Raw genomic sequence first — 25790 nt, forward strand, 5'->3', positions numbered from 1 at the left:
ACAGACTGAGCTTTTCAAAATTATTATTTTGCAACACTATTTAAGGAGATAGGGGCCTCATGTGCAGACATATCACAAGTCCCATTTTGAGAGAAGGCAGCATTTAAAGACACAGGCTGTTTTTCGGTAGCAAGGATTAAAGGGGAGAAAATAGGAGCAGAGCGACTGAAACGTGGGCTCCTTTCTCTGTGGGTAGAGTGCCAGCCTGCATCGCCTCCCCAGTCAGTAGGAAGTGAGTTGGTAACCACAGAGCGCAGGGTTTCCAGCCACTGATCACTGAGACATCAGGGTCAAGGTGGCCGACAGAAGCAGAGGCAGCCAGACCTTCAGGAGCCCTGAAAAGAAAGCGATTACAGGGCTGCCGCCAGCACTGATGTGCACATTTTATGTGCAAAATGAACATAAACTGCTTCCTCTAAACTGACCAATAGGAAAGGACACCCTCTCTGGGCTGATCAGTTAGAAAAAGGAAGCTTTCTCTTTATCTGCCCTGAAAACCAATTAGAAAAAGATGCCCTCCCAGGTGGGCCAATCTGAAAAAGGCAGGCTTTCCGCAGGCACTAGCCTTGGTATCCCCTCAAAAGGGCACTCTTGTGCAGTGACCAGCTTACTCAACCTTGGTGACCTTGAGGGATATTCACAAAGGGCAAGCCTCTTGGGGATACCTTGACTCTCCAGCTCTGAGCTCACTGATACTGGGATGAACTAGCTCAGGTCAAACACTAGGCTGGTGTAACAACCTGCTCGGATCTAGGTGCCAGGAGCCAAGCAGGACAACAGTTACATGGATTCACTTTTCGTCCAGATTTTCAGTCAGTTCAGTGGCCATAAAAATCAAGGGCCATGAAAATGCTGCCGGTCCCCGGCCTTTGTGGTCAGAGGAGCAGAGAAGCAGAAAAACAGGGTTTCTTGTTTTTCTGCTGTGTTCATCCCGGCACTAAGCATCCTGAAAAAGGTGTTAGAGATAAGCCTTGAAGCTTCAGGAAGTGCCCAAGGTGCAGATCTAGAGTGTGTGCTTGCTCACTGTGTACAGGTGTGTAACAAGCGAGTCTATGTCTGTATATACAGATATGCACACATGCAGCTGCAGCTGTCATGCACCTTTGTGTGTGAATGTGAATACGTGCACGTGACCTCTTGTGTGTGTGTGTGTGTGTGTGTGTGTGAACGTCTGGGTGATGTCTGTTCTTGTGCACCTGTCTGTGCGTGCCTGCGTCCACGTGCACTGTTGTGGGACACCATGGCTATGTGTGCAGCCCCAGGTCCAAGACTTTCCGTAAGGGCCGTCACCTCTTCAGAGCTCAGCTCAAGCAGGCCAGGTACTCCAGCACACCCTGGGCCCACAGATAAAAGCCCCAGAGGAAGGTTCTGGTGCAAGTCCCTGTGCAAAGAGGACCTGAACTTACCCAAGCTACTGGAAGCAGCCCTCGAGACTGCGGCCTGGCTCCCTGTGGGAGGAAAGAGAAGGGTCAGTGCGTGGGGAAGCCTGGGTGAAGCCCCTTCCATCTGCTCCTCCTTGCAGCCAGAGTGGTCTTTTTGAAACCCCAATCTGATCGTGTCACTCCCCTGCTTTGGACCCCTCAGGGGCTGCCAGCTACTTTCAAGAGAAAGGCCCAAAACCTTAGCAAGAACCACATGTCAATTATATTTCAATTAAAAGGAGGGGGAGGGGGAGAAGGGGGAGGAGGGGGAGGGGAGGAGGAGGGGAGGGGGAGGGGAGGAGGGGGAAGGGGAGGGGGAGGGGGAGGAGGAGGAGAAGAAAGAGAAGAAGTACTCTAAGGCCTCACATGGTCTGGTCCCCAACCTGCATCAGCTCACCCTCCTCCTTCCAGCCTGCCTGGGCTTATCCCAGCATGGTAGGCTCCCTCCTGCCACAGGCCCTTTGCCCATGCTCTACTCTCTCCCTGGGATTCCTCCCTCTCCTCTGCTTCTCCTGACCCCTCATAGTTAATCCCTTCTCAATTTCCAAACCTCAGCTCCATTCTTCCCCAATCCTCCTCACTAGGTCTGCTTCCCCTGCTGTAAGAGCTCAGAGTTCCTGATCCATTTTCGTGACTGCACTTATCGCAACCGCAGAGATACACGATTATTTGACTGATGTCTCCCCTACTGGTCCACGAGTGCCACATGAGCCAGGCTTGTACCTCTTGCTGCTCATCCTGAGACCCTAACCACTAGCACGAGGCCTGGCACAAGGCAGGCATGAGAAGACAGCTGTGCAATGAATGAATGAATGAGAACCGGCAAGAGGAAGGCAGCTTATAGTCTACCTCGCCTCGCAGGATTTACTTGCTCCAGTTCTTCAGACCCCAGTAAGATCCCAAGTGCCAGGTTCTGTCACCCCTCCTCATCTCCAGAGAACATTTCTCGCCAGGAATGTGGGGAAGGGAGGGGCCCTCTTACCTTTCCGTGTGATGGGACCCAAGTTGAGGACATGGGTTTGGTCTATGATGCCCCCACTGCGGAATCTGGTCTCGGAGCAGGTCTGCAGGGAGAGGGTGACAAAGAAACCTTTCCACAAGGGAGACTGAATGTGGCCCTGCCACGGGGAGTGGGCTACACCCTTCACAGGAGCAACCTCCTGCCTCAGGCTGGGACTTGAGGATGGTAGAGGCAGGGGTTGTTAGGAGATCGGTATACGTGGGCTCAGGTCCCAGCTCTACCATATGTTAGATGTAAGATCTTAGGAAAGTCACTGAGTCTCTGAGCCTCTCTCCCCATATAGAAAAAGGGGCTGGTAAAATACCTCCCTCCCAGAGTTGCTGTCAAGTATTAACAAGTTAACACACATAAGTCGCACTCACTGCTTAAAAATGTCAGTTTCTGTTATTAGAACACAAGCTTGCAAATAAGCCAGAGGTTCTGCTGCACTGCCCTGACCCCACCTGACTTCCCCACAGCCTAGGTCTCCTGCCCGGCCACACCAGCCTCATCTTATTGCTCTGTCTACCCCTGTACTAAAACAGAAACATGGCAGAGATGTTTATACGTTTTCTTTGAACCTTGTGGCCAAATGTCTTCGGTTATGGGAGCTGGGCGTGGTGGAGGGCGTGGTGAGCAGGCTGAGGGAGGGGAGGTGACTCACAGGTTTGCACTTTTCATTCACGGTGTCGCAGAGGTACACTTCACAGTGCAGGTAGACCAGGTCATAGTTTCCAGCAAAACGGAACATCTGGACAGAAAAGCGGCCCTGAGGGGACTCCCCATTCTCCTCCACTTGGATGGTCGAGTCCGCCGTGCGTGGACATCTGGGAAGGTTACGTCATATAACACGGTTGGCTAAGCAAACACTCTGGGGCCAGACTTCCTGGATTTAAATCTCACTCCACCACTTATTAGCTGTGTGACCGTGGGCCATTTACTTAACCTTTCTGAGCCTGTTTCCCTATCTACGTAGGAGGAATAATAATTGTAGCCCACACCATAAGATAGTTGCAACGATCAAATGAGTTAAAATTACAAAGTACTTATTACAGTATGTGATGTACAATAGGTGATACATATATATGATTCTAAAGTAAAAATGTCATCGGTACAGAGCTGCAACCATCCTAAAGTCAGCACTTCCTGATTTCCCAGGAAATGGCATTCAGGAATCATTACCTACCATTTATTGGCTGTCCACTAGTGCCTGGTGTTAATTTTAACAATGGAAACGTCTGAGCACTGAGGGCCACTGACCAAATTGGAGTGTGTGTGCTCATCTACACACATACACAACGCACCCAAACACATGGATAGAAACTCAAAACTGCACGTTCGGAGACTCACACAGGTGCTGGGCTGGAGCAGGGTACGTAGGTACTCTGAGCAGGTAAATCAGGTACCCTGTCTGCTATTCCACATTATCTGCTCAAAATGGATTTAGAAAAGGGGCTGAAGGCTGATTGCAGAGGAGAACCGAGAAAGGAACTTCTGGGGGTAGTGTTCCCTCTACTCTGTGCCCCCTCCAATTCAGATCTGACTTCACTTGGCAAAATAAAAGCCCTGAGGTTAAGGGGACCCACCTCATGAAAGGCAGAGAGCGTGGCACCCAGCGCTGCCCTCGGCAGCCCCAGGCACTCAACCCAAGCAAGGCACCTACGTGTCTCCTCTAGCTGCTCATGGTCTCCCCAACTTGTCTCCTCTTTACACGCCCTGTGATATTCTGAGCCTCTCACAGACTGGTGGTCCTCGGCCCAGCTCCCACCCATGCCACGGCAGAAACACAGGGCCACAGCCAGCATTTCTTCATGCTTCTTTTTCAAAACTTTCCAAGCTTTCCACAATGTACATGCTCTACCTTTATACTCAGACAAAAAAAAAAAAGCTTAAAAAAATCCCTGCACGGTAGGTTTGATTTATGCCTATTTCACATATGAGAACATGGATATCCTGAGAGATGAAATGACTTGTGTCTCAAACTAAGAAATAGCAAAGCCAAGATATGAACCCAAGTCTCCATGATGCCCCAGTCGAGGTCATGCCAGCATTTTCCAAATTTCAGTTCTTTTTTTGCCTTAGCCAGAAACCATCTCCATGAATGTTTTCCTGTTTCCCAATATCTGTATTATTATTTTACATTATTATATCATTATTACTATTTCTTTAAATCTACACACCTTTTTACTGAAATACATCTAGTTTTTAGAAGGTCATGACCACAAATAGCAAACCAGTATTAGCTGCCATATATAAAACACGACCATACTAATAAATATAAAGTGAAGCAGTGCTATTACATTGTACTTAGACACTGTTGACTGTAAAAGGCCCGAAACAGACTTCTGCTCTCCTTCCTTTTTGTTGCAAAGGGAGATGAGCAAATAACAGAAGTGTGAGCATCAGATGAGCACCCAGCTGAGACCTTCCCCCTTGATGTGACCATGCAGATACTAAGAGAACTGAAACAGAAACAGGTCAGTGTCTCCTGGGAGTGCTTTCTCTGACTGCACTATTAGAATTGCAAATGCCCCTCCCCTTTTCCTGCTTAGGTTTTTTTCTACAGCCCCTTCATCATTAATATGCCATGGATGTCACTTTTGTTTCATCGTTGGTCTCCCTGCTTAGAATAGCAGCTATATGGCGGCAGAGATTTTTGTCCCTTCTAGTCACTGTTATTCACACAGCCTGACACACATAAACTTCCAAAAATATCTGTTCAATTTATGAATGAAACCGTGAACTACTTTCTCACAGTGTGGTTCATGGTTCTCTAATGCACTTGAGTCAGAAGCAGCCCACCTGTGTCCTCCCTGTTTCAGTTGGCCCTTGGCTAACCATACCTCCACTGCACTCCTGCCAGCCAAGTGCCAGCCTGCTCCTGCCCGGGGCCTGCCTTTCCATCAGGTTTCTCATCCTTTTCTGAGTCCTGGACCCCCTCCACCATCTGGTGAAGCCCATGCTTCCCTCCTCAAAAATAATGCCTTAAATGCATAAACTAAATCACATAAGATTATAAAGAAAACCAATTAAACATAGTTCTTAAAATATTAAAACTTTTGATACATGCATTATATATTTACATATCTATTTTATAAATGTATATATATATTTACAAGTACATGGATTTGATATTACATCAAATACTATCTAGTAGAAATTCTAATACTATAGTAACTAAAAAGTATTGATGTGTGTGAATGTGTTCATATGTCCTGCTAATATTTCTGTGGTTTCTTGCCTATATCATAATGAATGGCAATGCTAAATTTCAGCCAGAGGTGAATGCATATAAAAATGTACTTTGTACCCATCCAAGTCCAAAGACCCTCCCTGCTCCCAAATTCCATCCGTGGGCCTTACCTGTCCTGGATGATGAAGTACTTCAAGGGGTCTGTGGCATTGCTGCTGGGTGTGGCATAGCAGTTGGTCATCAGCAGTGCAAACCGGGACAAGTCGCCCCCATCCAGCATGGTGCCCACATAGAGAAAGGCCTCGGTGGACAGGGTCACGGAGGAGCCTTGGTAGGGCTGTATGTAGGCAGGGCTCTGGAAGAGCGCCATCCACACGGTGAACGTTCCGGTCCCACCCATGCTGATGTTTAGGGCGCTGCAGGAGGAGAGGGGCTGGTGAGAGAACCAGAGCTGAGAATAGCAACAGATAGGTCATCCTTTCTGGTCTGCATTCCTAAGCAGCTCCTGGCAGTTATTTGCATTTTTATCCAGCAAGAGGACTGGAACCCACCAACCATTGCTCTGCAAAGTACAATGAGCACACACAGGTCACTTAGGGATCTTGGTGAAATGCAGGTTCTGGCTCTGTAGGTTTGCGGTGGGGCTCAGGGTTCTGCTTTTCTAACGAGCTCCCAGGTGATTCTGCTGCTTCTGATGCATAGACCACATTTTCTGTAACATGTCCACCCCCTCAGGTGGTGGCCCCTGCGTTCAAGAAGCGCAGCAAACACATTCTCTCGGGAATCACCTAGATTCCTTTTTTGGTCTTAATCTAGAACAGTTTAAAAAGATGGGCTATGAGTCCTACAGTCCTTAGTCAGAGTTCTGGCTGCACCTACAGCAGAAGATTGGGGTTTTTAAAATGGGTTATTTTAAATCACATTAAAAACAGTCACACTGATGTAGACTCCATGGGATTATCCTACAAAGGACACTGAAAGACTGATGCCCGAGGAAATGGGGTACATGAGAAATAGTAATGTGGAAGTCCATTTCAGAGGTGAGAATGGGGTTATTGGTTTGGACTTGGTTAGACTGGGAAGAGATCTCTAGCTCAAGCCAGAGAGAGATCTGCGTACAGATGCGTTGTTCCCTGGAACTGACCAGGCCTGGGACGTGGCCACATTGCTCCAGGGCACTGCTCGGCCACACAAAAGCAGACAATGAGTAACTGTCTTCCTTCAAGTCAGCCAAGCACCCTCATCAGTGCCCAGTGCCCTTCCCCAAGTCTGGTTGGCCCAGGGAACATGTGACCATGGGCAAGCTTCAAAGACAAGGTCATGGTAGAGTGGGGACTCTATGCCTGATGGCCTGGGTTTGAATCCCAGCTCTGTCACTTACTAGCCTCTACAACTTTGGACAAGTTACTAAACCTTCTTTGACCTTCAATTTCCATATCTGTATAATGGGAATAATAATAATACTTACACCTCCTGGGGTGCGCTAAGTTTTCAATGAGATGTTCCATGTAGAGCACTTAGCACAATGCCTGACATATGGTCAGCTCTCGATAAACACTTGTTATTATTACAACTATTATTTTTTTCCAGTATCAGCTTCATTGGCTTGTGATTCATCCTATTCAGAGATTTTCTAGTTTATTTAGCAACCGGATCCTTTAATTTTTTTAAATAATAAAGCTGATAAAGAAGATGTGGTACATATATATACAAAGGAATACTACTCAGCTATAAAAAAGGATGAAATAATGCCAGTTGCAGCAATATGGATGCAACTAGAGATTATCATACTAAGTGAAGTAAGTCAGAAGGAGAAAGACAAATACCATATGATATCACTTATATGTGGAATCTAAAATATGACACAAATGAACCTATCTATGAAACAGAAACAGACTTACGGACATAGAGAACAGACTGGTGGCTGCCAAGGGGGAGGGGGTTGGGGAGGGATGGAGTAGGAGGCTGGGGTTAGCAGATGTAAGCTTTATATACAGAATGGATAAACAACAAGGTCCTACTGTAGAGCACAGGGGACTATATTCCGTATCCTATGATAAACCATAATGGAAAAGAATATGAAAAAAGAATGTGTGCGTGTGTATATATATACATATATCTGAATCACTTTGCTGTACGTAGGAATTAACACAACATTGTAAATCAACTATACTTCAATTAAAAAATAGGAAAAAATAAAATAAAACCTCATGTGGCACTCAATGTGGGTAGAAGTTTTCTGGTTCCCACCCCTAAATCACCTCGTTAAAGACCCTCATACTCCAAGAAGCATGAATTGTAAACCCCTCTTTGTTCAAACTCCTTCTATTTACAGAGAAAGAAACTGAGGTCCAGATATGGGGTACAACTTGCCCAGTCCCATAGCAGGTCTGAACCGAGACCTCTCCCTTCTTTTCTCTGGTCCAACCACCCCACCCTACCCCTCTGATAAGCCAGGCACCCTAATATTGGTTTCACCTCTGCGGAGCACATTTGTGCTTCTAAGAAAGACAGTCCAGCATTGCTAAACCCATTTCACATATGAGAAGACTGACACTCAGAGTGGGGCCATCAACTTCCCAAAGCCATCTATCTGTGTGATGGAGCCGGGATTTGAAAGCAGGCTCCAGACTTCCTAGCTGGGCTCCTTAGGGGCTCCTGATGGAGTCCAACACTTCCTCCCAGCCACCTCCCTCCGCCCAGCTCCTCATGGGCGGCAGTGGACAGGGAAGCTAAGGGCCTGGTGCCTAAGGGGTTGTGGGGTGGAGCCGGCCAGGGACGTTGGGGACCCTCTCTGGCCGCACCTGACCATTGGCTGCAGGGAGGTCTTCAGGCTGACTTTCATGTCCAGGGGATAGGAGCACGCAAAGTTGATTTTGATGTTGCGGTCACGGATGATGAGCTCATCTGCCAGGTAGAGAGTGTTGCTGTATGTGGCATGAGTTTCATTCCTCTGTGTTGGGGTGGGGAGGTGGGGGGAGGGAGGGTGGAAAAAGGGGCATAGAATCTGAGTAAGATTCAAAGCCAAAGGTGTTGAAACTGCCCTCCCAGTTTCCACGAGCACGACTCATGTGCTAGCCCCCTTCCCTCACCCCAGCTAAACGCTCATACTGCATCATTGCACTGACCCTGCAATGACCCTAAGAGGCAAGGCAAGCACCTCCCTGCCTCTTGAAAGGAGACAGAAGTTCATGGGAACTGAGTGACTTGCCCCTGCTACAGGGGCTCTAACAAGCCTGGACTCTTCCCATCACCCCATGCTTCCTCTCGCAAACACTAAAAAGACTGAAAACCACGTACCGGGTCATCATTAATGGTGGAACTTCAAAAAGCCATATTTGGCAAATGACAATTTTTTCCTTGTTTCTTTTGTCCTCTTTCTTTTTCTTTTGGGGGATGAGGGAGATGGGAGGAAGCAGAGCCCACTCACACAAGTGTTTACCTCTGGGTCCCTTCGGAGGAGGCTTCTATAGCTGAAATCCTAGGCCTCCAAACATCAGTGATGCAGACCCTGCCTCCCAGGATGGCCAGAGACAAACAGATCTGCTTCTGAACTCAGCGCTGATACCTACTGGCTTAGAACAGTCATTGCACTGTCTGGGCCTTACCTTTCCCGTCTGTAAAATGGGGAACTATCACTATGGATCGTCCTCGTATTTGCAGCTAACGTTTACCGAGCACTTACTATGTGCCGGTCACCGTCCTAATCATTTCACACACATTAACTCCTTTAACCCTCTTAACCCTATGCAGTAGGTACTATTATTACTCCATTTTACAGCTGAGGAAGCTGAGGCACAGCTAGGTTAAATAAGTCACCCAAGCTCACACAGCTAGCAAGTGGTAGGGCTAGGCTTGAACCAGGCAGTGCTCTGACCCTGTCCCACACTGGCCAGAACGTACCGTCATCACCGTCCCACAGGGCCCATCCCTGGCTGGGGTCACCACGGACATCCAGTCCCGGTCGCCCCTCTCAGTGAAGCCCGAGCACTGGCTGTCCCGCAGGTACATGAAGACCTTCTCAAAGCCCAGGCTCTTGAGCTGGCACTTGCCCAGGGACAGCTTAATGTCATTGACCCCACATTCCAGCCTGCGCTCCAGGAGGGAGAGATCTGAAATGATTAGGGAAGACGGGATTGGAGGGAGGCCTGGGACCACAATTCAGGGTACGGCACATCCCCAGGGCCCAGGCCCAGCTAGCCAGGTTGGCCGCCAGCTGGGGGTACTCAGAGTCGCTTCAGTCTCCCGCTGTGGTCTCCCTTCTGAGAGAGATGGAGACATGAGACTGGATTCCCAGCTCACTGGATGGATCCACGTGACCAACCACCAGACCATGTTACCCTAAGAGTAGGTTGTATACAAGGAACAGTATTATCTTTGGGTCGTTCACTGCCCCGGCATTAAATAACATTGAATCCCAGTAAAACAAAACAAAACAACAAGCAAACAAAAAAAGCTAATAAGTTAACTGCAATTTCTTTCCATCCTTTCTACATCAAGGAGACAGTCCTCAATAGCTGCTAATGTTTTCAGTGCCCTACACTTGCTAATTTTCCTTTGAAACAACAGAGCGCAGACCTCTGGCTAAGTATTTGCAGCACATAACAACAGAGGGTTGGACTTTTTAAATTGAAGTATTACACAGCTGCTGAAATTGAATGCCTTTCTTTCATTGTATTCATTTTTACTGTTACCGTCTACGTAGGGTAAGTGTTAACTTCCCACAGACACAGCAGTGAACTTCAATGTCCCAAGTTTACTTACAAGAACGATGTGACTAAAATCAGGACTGGAATTTGGGGAATACTAGCCTGCTTCACTCATTATCCACATGGGGAAACAGGTTTAGAGATGGCCAGGGCCCTGCTCAGGGTCCTCAGCTGGTCAGTGGAGGGCCCGGCCCAAGAAACTGCAGACTGCGGGCCACGCCTGCGCTCTTGTGCTGCAGGAATATGGCTCAGGTAGCCTCGGGCCAACAGGTGGCAGCCACTTGCGTATCCACTGTGGTGCAGGGGGCCTCAGAACGAAGGCTGGGGGTGAGGTGGTTCCCCAAGCTCTGGGAGCCCAGAGAGCTTCTTGCTGGGTTTAAATGGATATTACCGGACCGGCTTTCCACTCACATTGGATAATAAGCATTCCCCGGGTCATCCCCACGGGCCCCCAACTCCCACGCAGGAATGTGTCCCTCCTCCGGTGACTGACATTTCTCAGGACCTCCCCTCCTCCCCACTGGCCTCACCGGTGATGCTCAAGTCCTGTTTGCACTGGCAGTGCCATCTGCCATTATCCGATTTGCAGTCCTCGTCTACACTGCACTCCTCACACGTCCCCTCCACGGAACCGGGGTCTGCAGGGTTACAGACAGACAGTCAACAAGGATATGCGCTCCAGTCCCTCGAGGCGCCCACGCGGCCCGGTTGGGGTGGCGGGGAGTCACCCACTCACCTGTGCAGTAAGCCAGATGGCACTCGGGGGGCGCCGTCAGGTTGTAGACATAGTAGCCGCCGGCGCAGGCCTTCACCTGGACGGGCGTGTCCCACAGGCAGCAGTGGCCGCTCCAGTGCGCGCAGGCCCTGAGGCTCACGATGCCGTCGCTGCTCGACGGGTGCGTGCCATTGAGCCACATGGGCGCGGCCGTGTTGCAGCGCAGGACGGGCACGCAGGTCTCGGCCAGGCGCACGCCGCCCTGGCCCACGAAGCGGTACCAGCCGGCCACGTCGGAGTCGCAGGCGTAGCCCGCGCCGTACTGGGCGCTGCGCCAGTACTCGTCCAGGATGCGGTGGGCCTGGCACGGGTCGGCGCACACGAGCGTGTCGCCCTCGTGCACGCAGTCCAGGCCAGGCCCGCAGGAGCCCGGCGAGCACTCACAGTGCCTCCCGTCCCCCCGGTAGCCCGCGGGGCACACGCACGAGTAGTTGCCCTCGCTGTTGACGCAGGTGGCCAGGGCGTGGCAGTGGCTGAGCCCTGGCTCTGCACACTCGTCCACGTCCGTGCAGCCGAGCTCGGAGCTCAGGCGGAAGCCTTCCGGGCAGACGCACGTGTAGGAACCTGGCGTGTTCACGCAGCTGCTGGGGGCGGAGCAGTTGTGTGCCCCAGGAGTGGCGCATTCGTCCAGGTCCTCGCACTCGAGGCCGTCGCCAGTGAAGCCCGCCTGGCAGGAGCACGTAGTGGCAGCCTCATCCTCCGTGCAGGTGGCATTGCTGTGACATTCAGAGCAGCTTCCTGCGGACGGAAGAGACCAGACTCAGAGTGGAGGCCGCTAGGCCACTGGTCACCCAGAGACTCTTCCCGTGTCCCTTAGGGTACCCACGTTCTTTAAGACTTAGTCCACAGCCGACCACCTTCGAAAGAAACAAACCAAACTCCCCTGATGGTGTCTAAGCATTGCCTTCAAGCTATGTCTTCTTTTCAAACGTCCACCTTTCCACCTCCAGAGGAATAATGCAGAGTTCTTGACACTTTGGTAGGACTTAGGTGACCCTGTCACCCCTTCCCCGACTTGGTACATTCTATGCCTTTTGCTCAGATCTCCTTCCCTGCTTCCTCTCTCTATCTGGCGGTGGCGGTCACACTTTGTTCCTCTGTGACAATAGTAATAAGATCGTATGGAGAAATCCAAACGAACCTTCTGGCCAACCCGATAACAGTAAAGATAGTGAGCTGTTGTTTATTAAGCACTTACTATATGCCAGACACTGGGATAGGCACTTTCTATTCATTATCTCATTGAATCCTCTCCAATGGCCCTGGGGAATGACTTTTGTATTTGCCCTTATTTTAAAGGTGAGGAAACAAGATTCAGAAGTTTTAAGCCACTTGCTCCACTGGTAAGCAGCAGAGCTAGGACACAAACCAAGGTGGCAGGACCATAGAGTGTGTGCTCTTAACCACGACAACACGATGGTATTTACTCTCTCTCCCAAAGCACCCCAGCTGGGGATTGTGGGGTGGTGGCCAGCTCCCTTCTCCAAGGAAAAGCTGAAGCAACGTGCAACCCAACGGAATGGTCACTTAAGTGTTAAACGGGAGGTATTTGGAAGCCACGTGGGTGTGTTCAAATCTCCTGTGTGGTTGAGTATGTTCTTGACCTTCCAGTGAAGTGCCAGGGGGCCTCAGTGATGTTCTAGACCTTTGTCTCTCCGTATGTGATCCAAGGACCACAGCATCAGCATTATCTGGGAGCTTGTTAGAATGCAGAGTCTCAGGCCCCACTCCAGACTTACTGAATCAGAATCTGAATTTTAGTAAAATTCCTGGGTGAGTCCTATGTACATTATAGAGTAAGAAATGAATTTAGAATAAAGACTGTGCAAATCCCAAGCATAATAGGAGAGGGATTGAGACCGCCTTTGCTAATGGGGGCACTGCTCACTATACGCACACAGCACTTACTCGCTGCCGAGGTGTCAGAGGCTGCAGCTATGATGACCCAAGAGGTCACCACCACTACCATCCACATTAAGGTCGAAGAGAAGGGCCACTTCATCTTTTCTGCTCTTCACAGCTACTCCTGGTCTGGGAAGACTTTCCCAAAGGCAAGGAAAGGCTGGCCTCTTGGGGTTTCCTCCTTGTCCTTGACACCTGAAGTCCTGTGAACAGAGACGGATGGGATAAACACATGATCTAACTCCCAGCCCCACAGTACTTTGGTTGTGCACTGCGTAAGTCCAGGAGATGCCATTTATGTGAACAACAAAAAGTGTGTATCGTTGTGGCCCTTGCTTTGGTGGGGTTTTCCCCTCTATGGCCCTACTCTTAACTCCCACTCACATCCCAGCATCAGCTTCCCCAGTTTTAGCACATTTGGAAGAACTGAGTCTCTCATCTGGAGCAGGAACCAGCAAGATGGGGGAGTGTTCTGGACTCACCATCTTATTGGAGGCAGCTTTGGGTTTTAACAGCCAACTCCTGATCCCCTGATGGGAAACTTTGAACTTGCCCAGATACGTTTATTCATTCAACAAACATTTATTGAGTAGTTACTATGTGCCAAACAGGGAGCTATGCACCAAGGTGACAGACAAAGTCCCTGACTTCATGCAACTCACATATTGTAAAGAAGTGGCTTGAGATAAGCAACTTGAGAGGTGATTAACCTTCGTAATGTATTTTAATGTTTCCAGAGTGCTCACTTATTATTTCACCCGCCTGGCAAAATAATCTACTATTACCCCAATTTTTACAGCACCAAAATAGCGTAGCATGGTGGTTAAATATGTGGGACCTGGAGCCTGCAACCAGGATTCAAATCCCTATTTTACCAATCACCATGATTGGTAAACTCATAGTGTAACACTGGGCAATGTATTTCAATTCGCTAAGACTTAGTTTCCTCATCTATGAAATAGAGATCAGTGCTTGCACAAATTGAGTGACTACAATGCATCAGGCTCACTGTGAAGAAGTCCCCTGTCATCAAAGAACCTGTGTCCTAGAAAAGTGTTTTGCAAGCCTTTGAGACAATGATCTGCTATAAGGAAATTATTTTATGCCATGACCCAGTGCAGCTGCTTGTACACACACACACGCACACACACACACACACACACACATGCACACATGAAATGAATGTTTTATAAAACAATTCTTACCATTATGGTGTGCATTCTTTGATGACATATTCTATTATATTTAATTAAAATAAAATTCTTAATGTAATCCACAAATGATTTCATGATCCACTGATGGGTTGTGACCTATAGTTTGGCTAATAACCGACTGCATATTGTGGTCCGGGGATTAACTGAGGTGATATGTGCAAAGCAGGCTCAGAGCAGATACTCTTGTTCACTGCTGTATTCCCCAGTGCCTGGTACATAGTAGGCATTTCACTAATATGAATTGAATGAATGAAAAAATTGTTGTTAGGGAAGCACAGGCTGAAAGAGAGGGGGATTGACTTACTAAAGCTCACAAAGCCAATGGTCAGCAGAGTGATGACTCAACCTAGGTCTGACCCAAGTGTCCCATCTCTTCATTTCTGCTCCCCCCTCCCTCAAACAGAATGGAAATCAGCAGAAGACCAGATGGGGAGAAGTGGCTAGGAGAAGTGAGAGCTGCAGATAGCCTTACCTGAAGCCAGAAAGGTAGAATTAGTCCGTTTACAAGTGTGTGCCTCCTATATATATATATGTATATATATACACACACATCTGCCCCCCACTGGCACTCTCGCCTCCAGTTATTCTCTGGTTCTATTTCTTGATTGTTTTCCCAGGGGTGGAATATTTTCCTCCTTTGGCACAGTGTTTTCCTTTCCTAGGCTGTGAGCTGGTTGTTATTCTTTTTCCTAATTGGTAGAGACCCCAAATGATTGACATTGGGGGTCACACTTGTGCCCACAGTTACAAGCCCTCTGTTCTGCACCTTTTGGGATCAAGAGATTCCTTCGTTAGAAATTAACTGGGAAAACAGTGCCAAGTTACTGGGCTTTTTCTTGGTCATTGAAAAGGACGAGGTGGAGCCAGGCAGAGGTCAGAATCCGAAGCCAGGCTTCTCCAGGTGAAAAGGGTGTTCATTGTCCATACTGGGACGTGTACCTGTGGCCGCTGGGGTTCCAAAGCACACTCCATCCTCATGGGCTAAGCCAGCTCCCCTGGGGTCCAGATGGGAGCAGGAAAGGAGCTGAGAATGGCTGAAGGTCAGAGCCAGAAGATAACTCAGACATCGTTGGACCAGACTCACTTTATGAACCAGGGAATCTGAATTCCCAAGAAGGAAGGTCCCTTGGGAGGTGGATAACTTTGTGACTGAACAAACTAACTTTGGAGTCAGTCCATCGGAATCCTGATCAGCCATTGCTGTGTGCCAGTAGGCTTCTTTCTTTCCTTCCTGAGGTCATTTTAATCATCTATAAAATGACAATACCTGTCTCCTAGAGTTGTTATGGTGACTAAAGGAGATGATGCAAGTAAAGGCGTGTAGCAATGATACCATCCGGGGAAGTCACTGCCAATGCTGCTTTGCTGATGTACAGTCACGGGGTAGAAAATGACAGAGCCTGGCTGGGTTCAACCCCGTGTCTCCTGACCTAATTCCATGTCGACGGAAATCCCATACTGAGAAAAATCAGATGTGTGTGAACTCAGGCTGCGCAGGAAATATGGCAATGACCCATGGCACTTGCTTTTTCAGGGCTTTCTTCTTCCACCTGGTTTAGTGGTTGGGTGACCATCGGCAGTGTCACACTCACCTCCTCAGGGGAATTTCATAGGCGTGAAATTACTGGGTCAAAGAGGTGGCACAGTTTTAAGAATTTTGGTACCTCTTCCCAAAAAACACCCCAGAGAGATCTTTAAAAATTAGTTTACAATCCCACCACAGTACTCACCAACCCTGAGCTTTAACTTTCATCTTTGTCGAAAAGTGAGAAATATCTCATTATTTGCTTTGGCAAGTCTTCGATGAAAAGGGACGTTATTATCTTTTCATTTGTTTACTATTATTCTTTTCTGAACTGGCTGTTTGTATCCTTTTCCTTTTTTTCCCCCCTATAAGAATATGTCTTTTTTCCCTCTCTTTTCTATAGCTTAAGAAGAAAATAAAAGTTCTTAATATTCTTTTTCTCCATCCTGGATGGTGAATATCATTTCTGGTTGGTGCACATGAGGCTCTATCAAAATCCGAGTTTGGGTGTCTCTAAAGGATTAAAGATGGAGCTCCAGGTGGCTTCTGGAGTTGTCTGGGCAGAGATCCTGGGCAGGAAAATGGGGAGTTTGGGCTGGAGACTATTCATAAGTCTAATAACCACATTATTCTAGTTTCTGTATTTGATGCTTTTACACTTTGAGACTTTGCTGACTCTGGAGGGACTATCCCACTGAAGGTAAACTAATGCCTAGAGATACCAAGGAATATCTCATGATATATATCCTTGCCATCTCTAGGAATATCCTATTCCCGAGAGCATGACTTTCATATGCACAACTGCCTGTCCAGAGTGCATCCGCCAACCCCTCCTCTATCAGGCTCACACTCAGGGTCACATTTTCCCTGCCCTAATCACCCCAGGACCAGGTACCAGACAACTAGGGACAACTCCCAAGTCCCAGAGCCTGCTGAAACTATTCAAACTAGCCAATCCTAAACCTGCTTACCTTGCCTCTTCTGTTCCTTCTTATGGAAACCACAATGAAGGCTACAGTTTCAAATTATAGCTAAATTCTCCCCTTGCTTCCTCTGCCTCCTGACCAACCCTGGCACTTCCCTGTGTGCCCCACCCACAGCGTGGTGTGTACCCTCCTCCTGGCATCTGTGAGTATAATAAACCATCTTTTCGATGACAGTTATCTCCTCATCTGTCGGCCTTGCCATACCTGAATTATAATCAAACCTACATTTTAAAACAATAAGCATCATCCCACTCAACACAGCTGGATCGTCTTGTGGTATTTCTCTAATTGGCTATTTTTCCACTCTTTCTTCTTCCTGCCCTCTCCCCAGTCCCACACACTTAATGACATCATGGCATACTTCATTGGAGGAACTAAGCCATGCCTCCTACATCTTCTCCATCTACCTGCCTCTGGACTCATCTCCCACAGCCCCTCTCCTGTCATGATGGAGACAATATCTTTCTGCAAAAGGCCTTTCTCTCCCTGTATGCTCTGATGACCTCCAAACAGAGGGTCCTCACCTGCGCAACGTACCCATACTGTTTACACCAATCTGAGCCCCTACTTCCTAAGGTCCCAGTTGCATCTGGGGGACCTGCAGGTAGCACACCCGTTTTCTGGCTTGTGGCCAGTCAGGGGTTCTGTTCCATGTGATTTAGTTCTAGCAGCCCCTGTGGACCCCTCCTTCTTAAAGCCACTGGCAGCCACATGGCTTTAAGACTGAAGCAGGTGAGCCTCGAATCGTGTCCTGAATACTAATACCTGCCTCTGTCGGGGCAACTGGTTCAGGTGAGTTCCAGGGCCCCAGGCTGTTCCCTGCTTGGTCTGGATGTGGACAGGCCAGGTTTGGGGGAAGAGAGACAGGGACACCAGCTCCGGAGTCCTGATAAAGCACAATCAACCTTTGTGTTACATGACAGGTAGAGTGTGGAGAGGCCCAGATGGTTTGTGCAGACCTTGCTCCCTAAAATATTATGCCCTCCTTTTCCCAAGAGAAGGTTTATTATCACCTGACTGAAATGAATGTCACACACCAGCAGCATGAGTCTGAATGACCTCCTAATATGTCTACGTCCTAATCCCCACGACCTGTGAATGTTACCTTACATGGCAAAAAGGACTTTGTGGGTATGATTAAGTTCAGTATCTTGAGATGAGGTTATCTGGGCAAGCCCAGCGCTATCTCAGTGGCACTTATGAGAGAGATGCAAGAAGAATTAGAGGAAGTAGGAGAAGTGAGGATGGAAACAAAAGGTCAGAGTTCTTTGAAGAAGGAACCATGAATGCAGGCAGCCACTAGAAGCTAGAAAAACAAGGTAGTACCGCGAGCCCTCATGGCTATGGCTTTTTAAAAGATCACTTTAGCAGCTTTAGGGAGTATAGATTTTGTGTATGTGGGGCATGGGGCATGGAGGTGCAGAGCGACAGTAGAGGGATCAGTTAGAAGACTTCTGTGAATGAGACTGGTGGGTGGAGATGGAGGACAGTGGGTGGAGTCATGTGGTTTGGTAGAGTTACTTTCATGGTAATAAAAGGAAAGCGAAACCTTGAGGGTTAGCCTAGCATATGGCTGCTTAAGAGAGTGGGTCATTTTTGAGATGTGAAAGACTGGGGACAGATTTGGAGTTGAATCTCTTTCTTACTGTGTTAAAATGAAACATAAAAAAAAATCAATCCACCTCTTTGCAAGTATCAGCTACCCTCTGGGGACCCCAACCTGATGGTGGTAGTGTGCGCATAGTGGTTAAATGCATGGTCTGTGGAGTGAAATTGCCTAGGATTATATTTCAAGGGCTTTCTAGCTGTGTGACCCTGCCTGGTTGCTTAACTTCTCTTTGCCTCAGTTTCCTCATCTGTAAAATGGGGATGATGAAACCTAGCTCCCAGTGAGGTTGTGAGAACTAAGCGAATGCCCACCATGTTGTAAACACTCATTAAATGTTGCTCTTATGGCTTCCCTTGCAGCCCTGTGTGAATTCCAGGCCAAAAAACTCTTCTAAGGCAGCACCAGCCAGGAAAAAGACGTAATGAATAAAACAGGGCTAAATCAGGGGCTTTTATTATCTAGTCTCCACCCACCTACCACAATTATATATAATTTTATTTGGAGTAGATCCACTCAGAAAATGATTCCAGGACCTGGAAAATGGGCACCCTCTCTCCTGGTTTTGGAGAGGCTACAGTTCTTCCTTCACTCTTGGCTTCTTCTCCTGTCCTGGAGGTCCCTTTGGCTCAGCTACCTTCTCCTCCTCCTCAGCCATTTCTTTCTGCCCAGCTGGTCCTTCCAGCTTGGTCAAGTTCTCCAGCTCAGGCAACTTCTGTTCTGGTAGCTCTTTCTTCGTAAAAGGTACCTCCTTTTCCTCACCTAACACCTCCTTTTCTGTCACTTCACTTTGCTCAACAGACAGTAGCTATTCAAGAAAAGAAGAGTGGGAGGGACAGAGGGAAGAAGGTGGAAAAATAAACAGAAGCAAGAATTACGCGATAATTATTGTAATTGCCAAGCTGTCTTTCTCTGCTCTATGCCCACAGTTGCGGCTGTCCCAGGCCTGGCTACTGAGATCCATTCCAGGACATTTGCTAGGACTAAAGAGTAGGTACTTTCTTTCCAAGCGGAGAGGTTGTTAGCTGAGAACTGTGGAGCAGTCATTGGCCCTCTGTGGGGAAATGCCTACTTGGGAATGAAGCCAACACAGAGGAAAACAGAGATAGGGAGACAGAAAGCAACTTTGAGCTTCAGGATCCACCCACATCTGACTTTCTCCCAGTTATAGGGGATAAATTCCCATTGTTGCTTAAGCCAAAGAGTACTGTGGTTTCTGACATTTGCAACTGAAAGGGTCCTAAAGAATACAGATGACACCTTCCAGCAGATGGCCTCACTGAGGCATGAACAGAATTAGGAGAGAATGGAGATTGTAGAATGATGCCGGAGGGCAAGAGCCCATCAAGACATGTGGTTACCCACTCAGGAACAGTGGACCCAGGGAAGCAGCCTTAGGAGCTGTGTGAGACCTCAGAGCCTTTGCCCTTCTCAGTGTTTCTCAACTCCACCTTTCTGGTAGTATGTGTCCTTGAAATAAAGTCATCCAAACTGGATTCATCCTCCAATCTCTCCAAAGTGCACAAGATTATGGAAATCTTGGCACCCTCTTTCCTAGCCCATTGAGCTCCTGATGGTTCTGTGTGGGACATAATCATCTAGGGTACTGCTGTTTCGCCTTACCTCATCTTCGTCCTCAGTCTGGGTCTCGATTTGACTTTCCAGGAAGTCAGAAAAGCCCTTCAGGGTATGTTCTCCCTTATATAGTACAGCCTAGGAAGAAAATGGAGCAGGGTCGAAATGGTAGCCCATTCTTGCAAAATACTCAGGGGATTGCTCCACAGGGAAATCCAGAGTCAAATTCCTAACAACCTAAGTGCAGTGAGCAAGTTCCTTAACTGCTCTGAGCCTCCATTACCATGGTTCTAACATAAGCATAATGAAACGTCCTCCATCCTAGGGCTGTGATGCAGTGGTTCAGAGCAAGAATTTTGGAGCCACACTATTGGGGCTCAATCCCTGGCTTCATCACTTAGCAGTGCAGTCTGGTTGCTTAACCTCTCCATGACTCAGTTTCCTTAACTGTAATATGAAGATAATAACAGTCCCTACCTCATGGTGTTGTTATAAGGATTTAATGAGTTACTATATGAAGAGCACTTAAAACAATGCCCGACTCATAGTCTGCACTATATATATTTGCTATTATTATTATTATTATTATTATTACTAAAGAATAAGAAGAGTTATTTTACAAAGTGGCCTATGTTCTTGCTCAGCCATCACCAGCTTCCTTTCCTCTTTCGGTCTTTAAGAAGATTAGGAAACTGCTTACTGCCCTCTGGCTGTCCAAACTCCTTTACAGATAACTGAAGATCTGTGCCAGGTCCACCCTTTCGATCTAGGCATGTGCATCTTTTGCACCAGGAGGATGACATCTCTTTCACCTTTCTGTGGCCAGCCTTCTGCCTATGCCCTTGTTCATGTTATACTTCCTCCCTATACTTCACGCCCTTCTGATTTAAATCCCCACCGTTCTTCAAAGTCTCATGTCTGCATGAAGACTTCCAGCCATATCTGTCCTCCAGTATCTGCCCTATCCAATTCCAGTTGCATTTGAAGATGAGCCCATATCATGACTTTTCCTCCACACTCAGTCATACTCTTCTTAGGAGCAGGGACTTTGGCTTGTGATTCTTTGATTGACATTCTTCCCCACGTGCCGAAGTGGCATGAAGAATGTGTTGCATGAACACTGGTGATGTTCGATGACTCTAATACCAAAGTGTAAAATACTTAATTGTCTCTATTATGCATTCTTTCTTCTTCTGATAGCACCATACCCCCAATACTCACACGGTGACTCCCCCAACCTTATTCCATATAGTCTGAATCAGGCTCAGCTCTAATACCAGAGGGAACCGTTTGACCTAGGCCTGACCATCAAAACACCCACATCGCCTTGACCACAATGACTGGGTCGGGGAGGACCCAATCAGACTGAGTCTTGGGACTTCTGTGGAAGCTAATGGAAAACAATCTTTAACCTGAATATGAGAAGATAATAAGGGCTGGAGCTGAGAATGAAGCTGATTTGGTAAAAGGCAGAGCTGGAGACAGGGAGAGACTGAGTCCATGACAATAATGTAACCTTTCAGTTATGTGAATCCCAAGAGCCCCTCACTTGTTGAGAGTCAGCAGGGTAGAGCCTGAAGACGGGGTACCGGTCCGGGTACGTCAGCTGAAGGTCATTTGCTGTGATGTCGATCTTGGCGATGGTGACTGTGGAGTGGTTCTGATACTTTCTACCCAACTCTTCCAACACTGGGAACAGCGCCCTGCACTTTTGGGACCAGGGTGCATCTGGAAGAGACGGGCCGTCACTCAAGTTCACACTAATAAAGACCCTGAGAGCCACACTCCCACGTAGACACGGTCACTGTATTCCACTAATGGTCTGTTGCCATGTAAATTGCAGCCCCCCTCTCTTCTAATAGTGTGTTAGGTTATTTTACATTTCAACCATAGTACCTGATCATCATGAACTAAATTAGAAAAAAAAGAATAACCTAGTCCCCTTCCACTCAGACACTAAAACTTTTTACATGTTGGGACATTTTCTTCTGTTCTCTGATTTTCCTTTAACATAGCCTTCCACTCCAGCTGAAGAGGAAAACCAAGAAAAATATTTATGATAGATGATTCCTCATGTTCTGCCAGAAAGCGTGTGTGTGTGTGTGTGTGTGTGTGTGTGTGTGTGTGTGAGATAGCATGAGAGTTTTCCAACAGAGGTTAAGCTCACAGCTCAAGGTCATTTAGTTAATTAAGCAGAGAAGGTGGCATTTGCAGACAGGTTGTTTTGACCTGTGACCATGGTATCACACTGCCTTTCAGTCCCGTGGAGGAGAACGCACCCAGGAAGTGAACATGAGCTTGTGACAAGTACAACTACCCCTGGGAAGGGGACACTGGACTTCCCCCTTGAGCTCTGTGCGTGGCCCAGTCACCGGGACCTATGGAGAAAAAGCTGGGACCAGCTCCAACATGGAAGGGAAACAACCTTGCCTGCTTGTTCCATTAAAATTTCTGACTCTGTGGGAGGAGTGGCGTCAAAGGTCCTGGTTATTACATTTGGATGATCATCCCTCCATTTACAAACCAAGTGCTTCTGTGACCATCTGCTCTCCCAGCTGAATCCCCGAATCTCCCTTGGAGCCCAATGGGCCCTGGGTCGGAACACGAGGGGGCCTAATGGCGGCGGTCCCAGGGAGCCAATCTGACAGCCCTGCTTCCAAGAAAATGAAGCTGCTTTTGCTTTTTACCGGAACTAAGTGGGCATTCTCACGACTCCCAGCGTCAGTGAGTACAGAAAGGCCTCCCTAGCCTCTCACTTAAAGGCAGCAGATCATGGTTATTCAGCCATGCAGACTTTAAACACCGGGCTCTGTGGGTGAGCATCCACTTTAATGAGATTTTTAAAGGCCTGCGTGATGTAATCCAGCCCTTGTTTCACCCTCCAGGCAATGATGGCATCGGAACTGGATTTGAACTTTTTGCCTTGCAATTTACTTACTATGTGACCTGGGGTAAGGTAATTAACTTCTCTGAGGCTTGGTTCCCTGATCTGTATCATGGGGAAATCCACTGGACCTTCCTGAGAGGCTTGTTTAGAGGAGGAAATGAGAGCAGGTGTATAAACTGCAAACTCATAAGTGCACAATAAATGGTAACTCCTCCTGTTAAGTAAAAGAGATGTCTGAAGTCACTGCATTACCACCCTTCTCTGTGTCTCAGGGTGGAAGAGAAGGTCCCTGGCTTTGGCTCTCACATGCAAATCAGAAACAGTGAGGGAAGGGCAGTAGTTCCTGGGTGAGCGCTGGAAATAATTATAACAACAGGGGAAATAATAGCAATAATACCTGTCATTTATCAAATGCTTACAAGATGCCAGACACTGTTGCAAGTCTTTTACATGCATGATGTGGGTCTTCAGTTTGGCTGCACCAACTCAGGTATGTTAAGCATGGGCCATTTGATGAGTTACTTAACTTACACTGGTCACTGGTACAGCAGTTACTAGAGTAGGCACTGGATTCAGGCTGACTAGGTTCGAATCCCTTAGTTACTTAAGTTCACATACTAGCTGCGTGACTCTAGTAAAGTTTCTTTACTTCCCTGAGACTCTGTTTACTCATCTGTAAGGTGGGAGCAATAAAGTAGTCACTTTCAAAAGTAAGGTGTGAGGGTTAAATGAGCTACACAGGCCTGGTTTATCTAGCATTCAATCAGCGTTAGCCATCAGCATTACTGTTGTTACAAATAGTCGCAGGCCTGATTATGAGAAGGTATTCCACACATTGCAAGAATTTGATTTGGGGGGAGAGTTGCTTTGTAGCTGATAGCATCTTTTTTTTTTTTTTTTAACATCTTTATTGGAGTATAATTGCTTTACAATGGTGTGTTAGTTTCTGCTTTATAACAAAGTGAATCAGCTATACACACACATATATCCCCATATCTCCTCCCTCTTGTGTCTCCCTCCCACCCTCCCTATCCCACCACTCTAGGGGGACACAAAGCACCAAGCTGATCTCCCTGTGCTATGCGGCTGCTTCCCATGGAATCTAAAAAAATAATAATAATAATGGTTCTGAAGAACCTAGGGGCAGGACAGGAATAAAGACGCTGATAGCATCTTGATCCAAACTCTTTGGATGTCTGAAGACCATTCTTGGCATGGTGCTTTGATAGATTTTGGAGATTCTCGTACCCAAGAATTCAGGAGCTACACTGAAAAGTAATGTTGAAGCCACTGCCTCCAATGGCCTCTGCAGAGATACTTACAGAACATCACAAATACGTCCCTTTCCTTGTCAAAGACAATGACGTTGAAGTTCTTCCCAACAAGCTGCTTAACCGGCCCCTGGTCCCAATAATTTGGAATTTCTTCACTGGACTGATGTTTCTAGAAAGCAAATTTGAGAGATTTTAACGGTCTCCAGAAAGGGATTGGCAGCCAAAAATATAGCCATCCCCAACTACCCCGAGAATCAAACTAAGATCATTTTATGTGACCTCTAAAATATTTATCACACTTCGTTTCTTGACACCTTCTCCAAGCTCATCACCATTCTTCCCTTGCTTGCTTTCTTCAGCCACGCTGGTTTGTTCACCCAGAGGGCTAGCCTTCCACCCACTTCCTCATTCCCACACTCCCTTCTCTATCAGATTTATCTCTAACTCAGATTTATCTTTCAGACTGATCTCAGAGGAGGACTTCCCTGACTCTCCCCCAGACAAGGTCAGGCCCTGCTTTCATAAATTCTCATAATATTTGGTACTTTTCCTGCATCACTTATTTATCATTTATATTTATCTTTCTGGTTATTTGATTAATGTATCACTATCTCAATGAATGGAATGTCACACGGGACTTTTTCTTCCCCCATCATTGAGTACAATTGAGTACTGGCACGTCATGAGACCTCAGTCAATGTTTTGTGAATGAATGAAAGAATGAACCCAGCTCTTGCTTCTCTTTGAAGAAAGTGGTGAAAATCTCAGAACATATATTTTTCTCTGCAACCATTATTTTCTGAATATCTCTTGAATTCACACCCTCCTCTCTGTCTGCACTGCTACTACCCTTGGCCAGGTAGCTTTCATCTCTCGTCTAGGTCGCTGTAATAGCCTCCTAGTGTTCTCTCTGCATCTCCTCCTAATCCTCACCACACCTTTATTCTCCTACAAGCAGATTCTACCTTCACCAGACAAATCTGGCTTCCCATTGCTCTTAGGATACCATATCCTTTATATGCTTACAAGTCCTTGCTGTCTGGCCTTTGCCCAGCTCACCAGCCTTGTCTCCCACTATAGCTTCCCTCATCCCCACCCCAATCTCTGGAAAGGACCTGAAAACTCTTTGTGAGGGAGCGTAAAAAGTGTGGGGACTGGATATGAGAGATGGGGAATGGAGAATTAGGAATGGGCCAGATCAGGCACGTGACATATTATAGGTCATGCGAAGGATGCTTATCTTCATTCCAAGAACACAAGAGGATGTGCTGGCCCTTGAGAGGAAGATAGACACCTGAGATATAACCAGAGCGAGAGAAAGAGGACAGGCAGAGCTTCAGGTAGGTTTGTAGATGTGGTGATAGAAAATGAGGGGCTCCTGTCTGAAGCCTTCTGTTTTCTTAATGATATATGATTAGAGTACTCAGTTCAGGCTGCAAGTAGGAATGGGGTTGGAGGAGAAATAGACTCCAAGATTAAGAGAATGAACACACTAAGAGAAATTTATATAGAAATGTCAGGGCATTTCTAAGAGCCCACAGGGTATCTGGTTTGTGATTCCATGAAGCCAGCCTGCCTCGCGATGAGGTCTTTTTTCTCCAGGATCGGTCTGGAAGCCGTAGGGAAGTTAAGTGGGTTCAACAGGAGTGGTGATTTTGCCTGGTAAATACTACAGGGTGTAGAGGAGGTGGAAGGTGGAGGGGATCGAAGAGTTAAGGGAGTC

At 47.4% G+C, this 25790-nt stretch overlaps 2 protein-coding genes across 5 annotated transcripts in view; both read right to left on the minus strand.

The window, feature by feature from the left end:
- Positions 1 to 6: 6 nt before the first annotated feature.
- On the minus strand, positions 7 to 13100 carry UMOD (uromodulin; the record flags this gene model as incomplete). The annotated part of the gene is made up of 10 exons (XM_082362506.1): positions 7 to 335; positions 1407 to 1448; positions 2404 to 2485; positions 3086 to 3248; positions 5785 to 6030; positions 8419 to 8567; positions 9518 to 9726; positions 10854 to 10961; positions 11060 to 11836; positions 13007 to 13100. The coding sequence occupies 10 exons, from the start codon at positions 13098 to 13100 to the stop codon at positions 274 to 276; spliced, it is 1932 nt and encodes a 643-aa protein (XP_082218632.1). The 3' UTR covers positions 7 to 273.
- A 1807-nt stretch (positions 13101 to 14907) lies between these two features.
- The window catches only part of PDILT (protein disulfide isomerase like, testis expressed), a 43429-nt gene continuing 32546 nt past the window's right edge, over positions 14908 to 25790 (minus strand). For 3 of the 4 annotated variants that reach the window (XM_082362525.1, XM_082362523.1, XM_082362522.1), the window contains 4 exons: positions 24116 to 24236; positions 21456 to 21634; positions 19955 to 20044; positions 14908 to 19139 (listed from right to left, as the gene is read on the minus strand). In XM_082362525.1, the coding sequence (XP_082218651.1) occupies positions 18906 to 19139; positions 19955 to 20044; positions 21456 to 21634; positions 24116 to 24236 (624 nt within the window). In that variant the 3' untranslated portion in view covers positions 14908 to 18905. Of the gene's footprint in view, positions 19400 to 19954; positions 20045 to 21455; positions 21635 to 24115; positions 24237 to 25790 lie in introns of all 4 variants that reach the window. The other variant, XM_082362524.1, reaches the window with a different exon arrangement.

This window comes from Balaenoptera borealis, assembly GCF_965194805.1.
Source record: "Balaenoptera borealis genome assembly, chromosome: 16".
Classification (NCBI taxonomy): domain Eukaryota; kingdom Metazoa; phylum Chordata; class Mammalia; order Artiodactyla; family Balaenopteridae; genus Balaenoptera; species Balaenoptera borealis.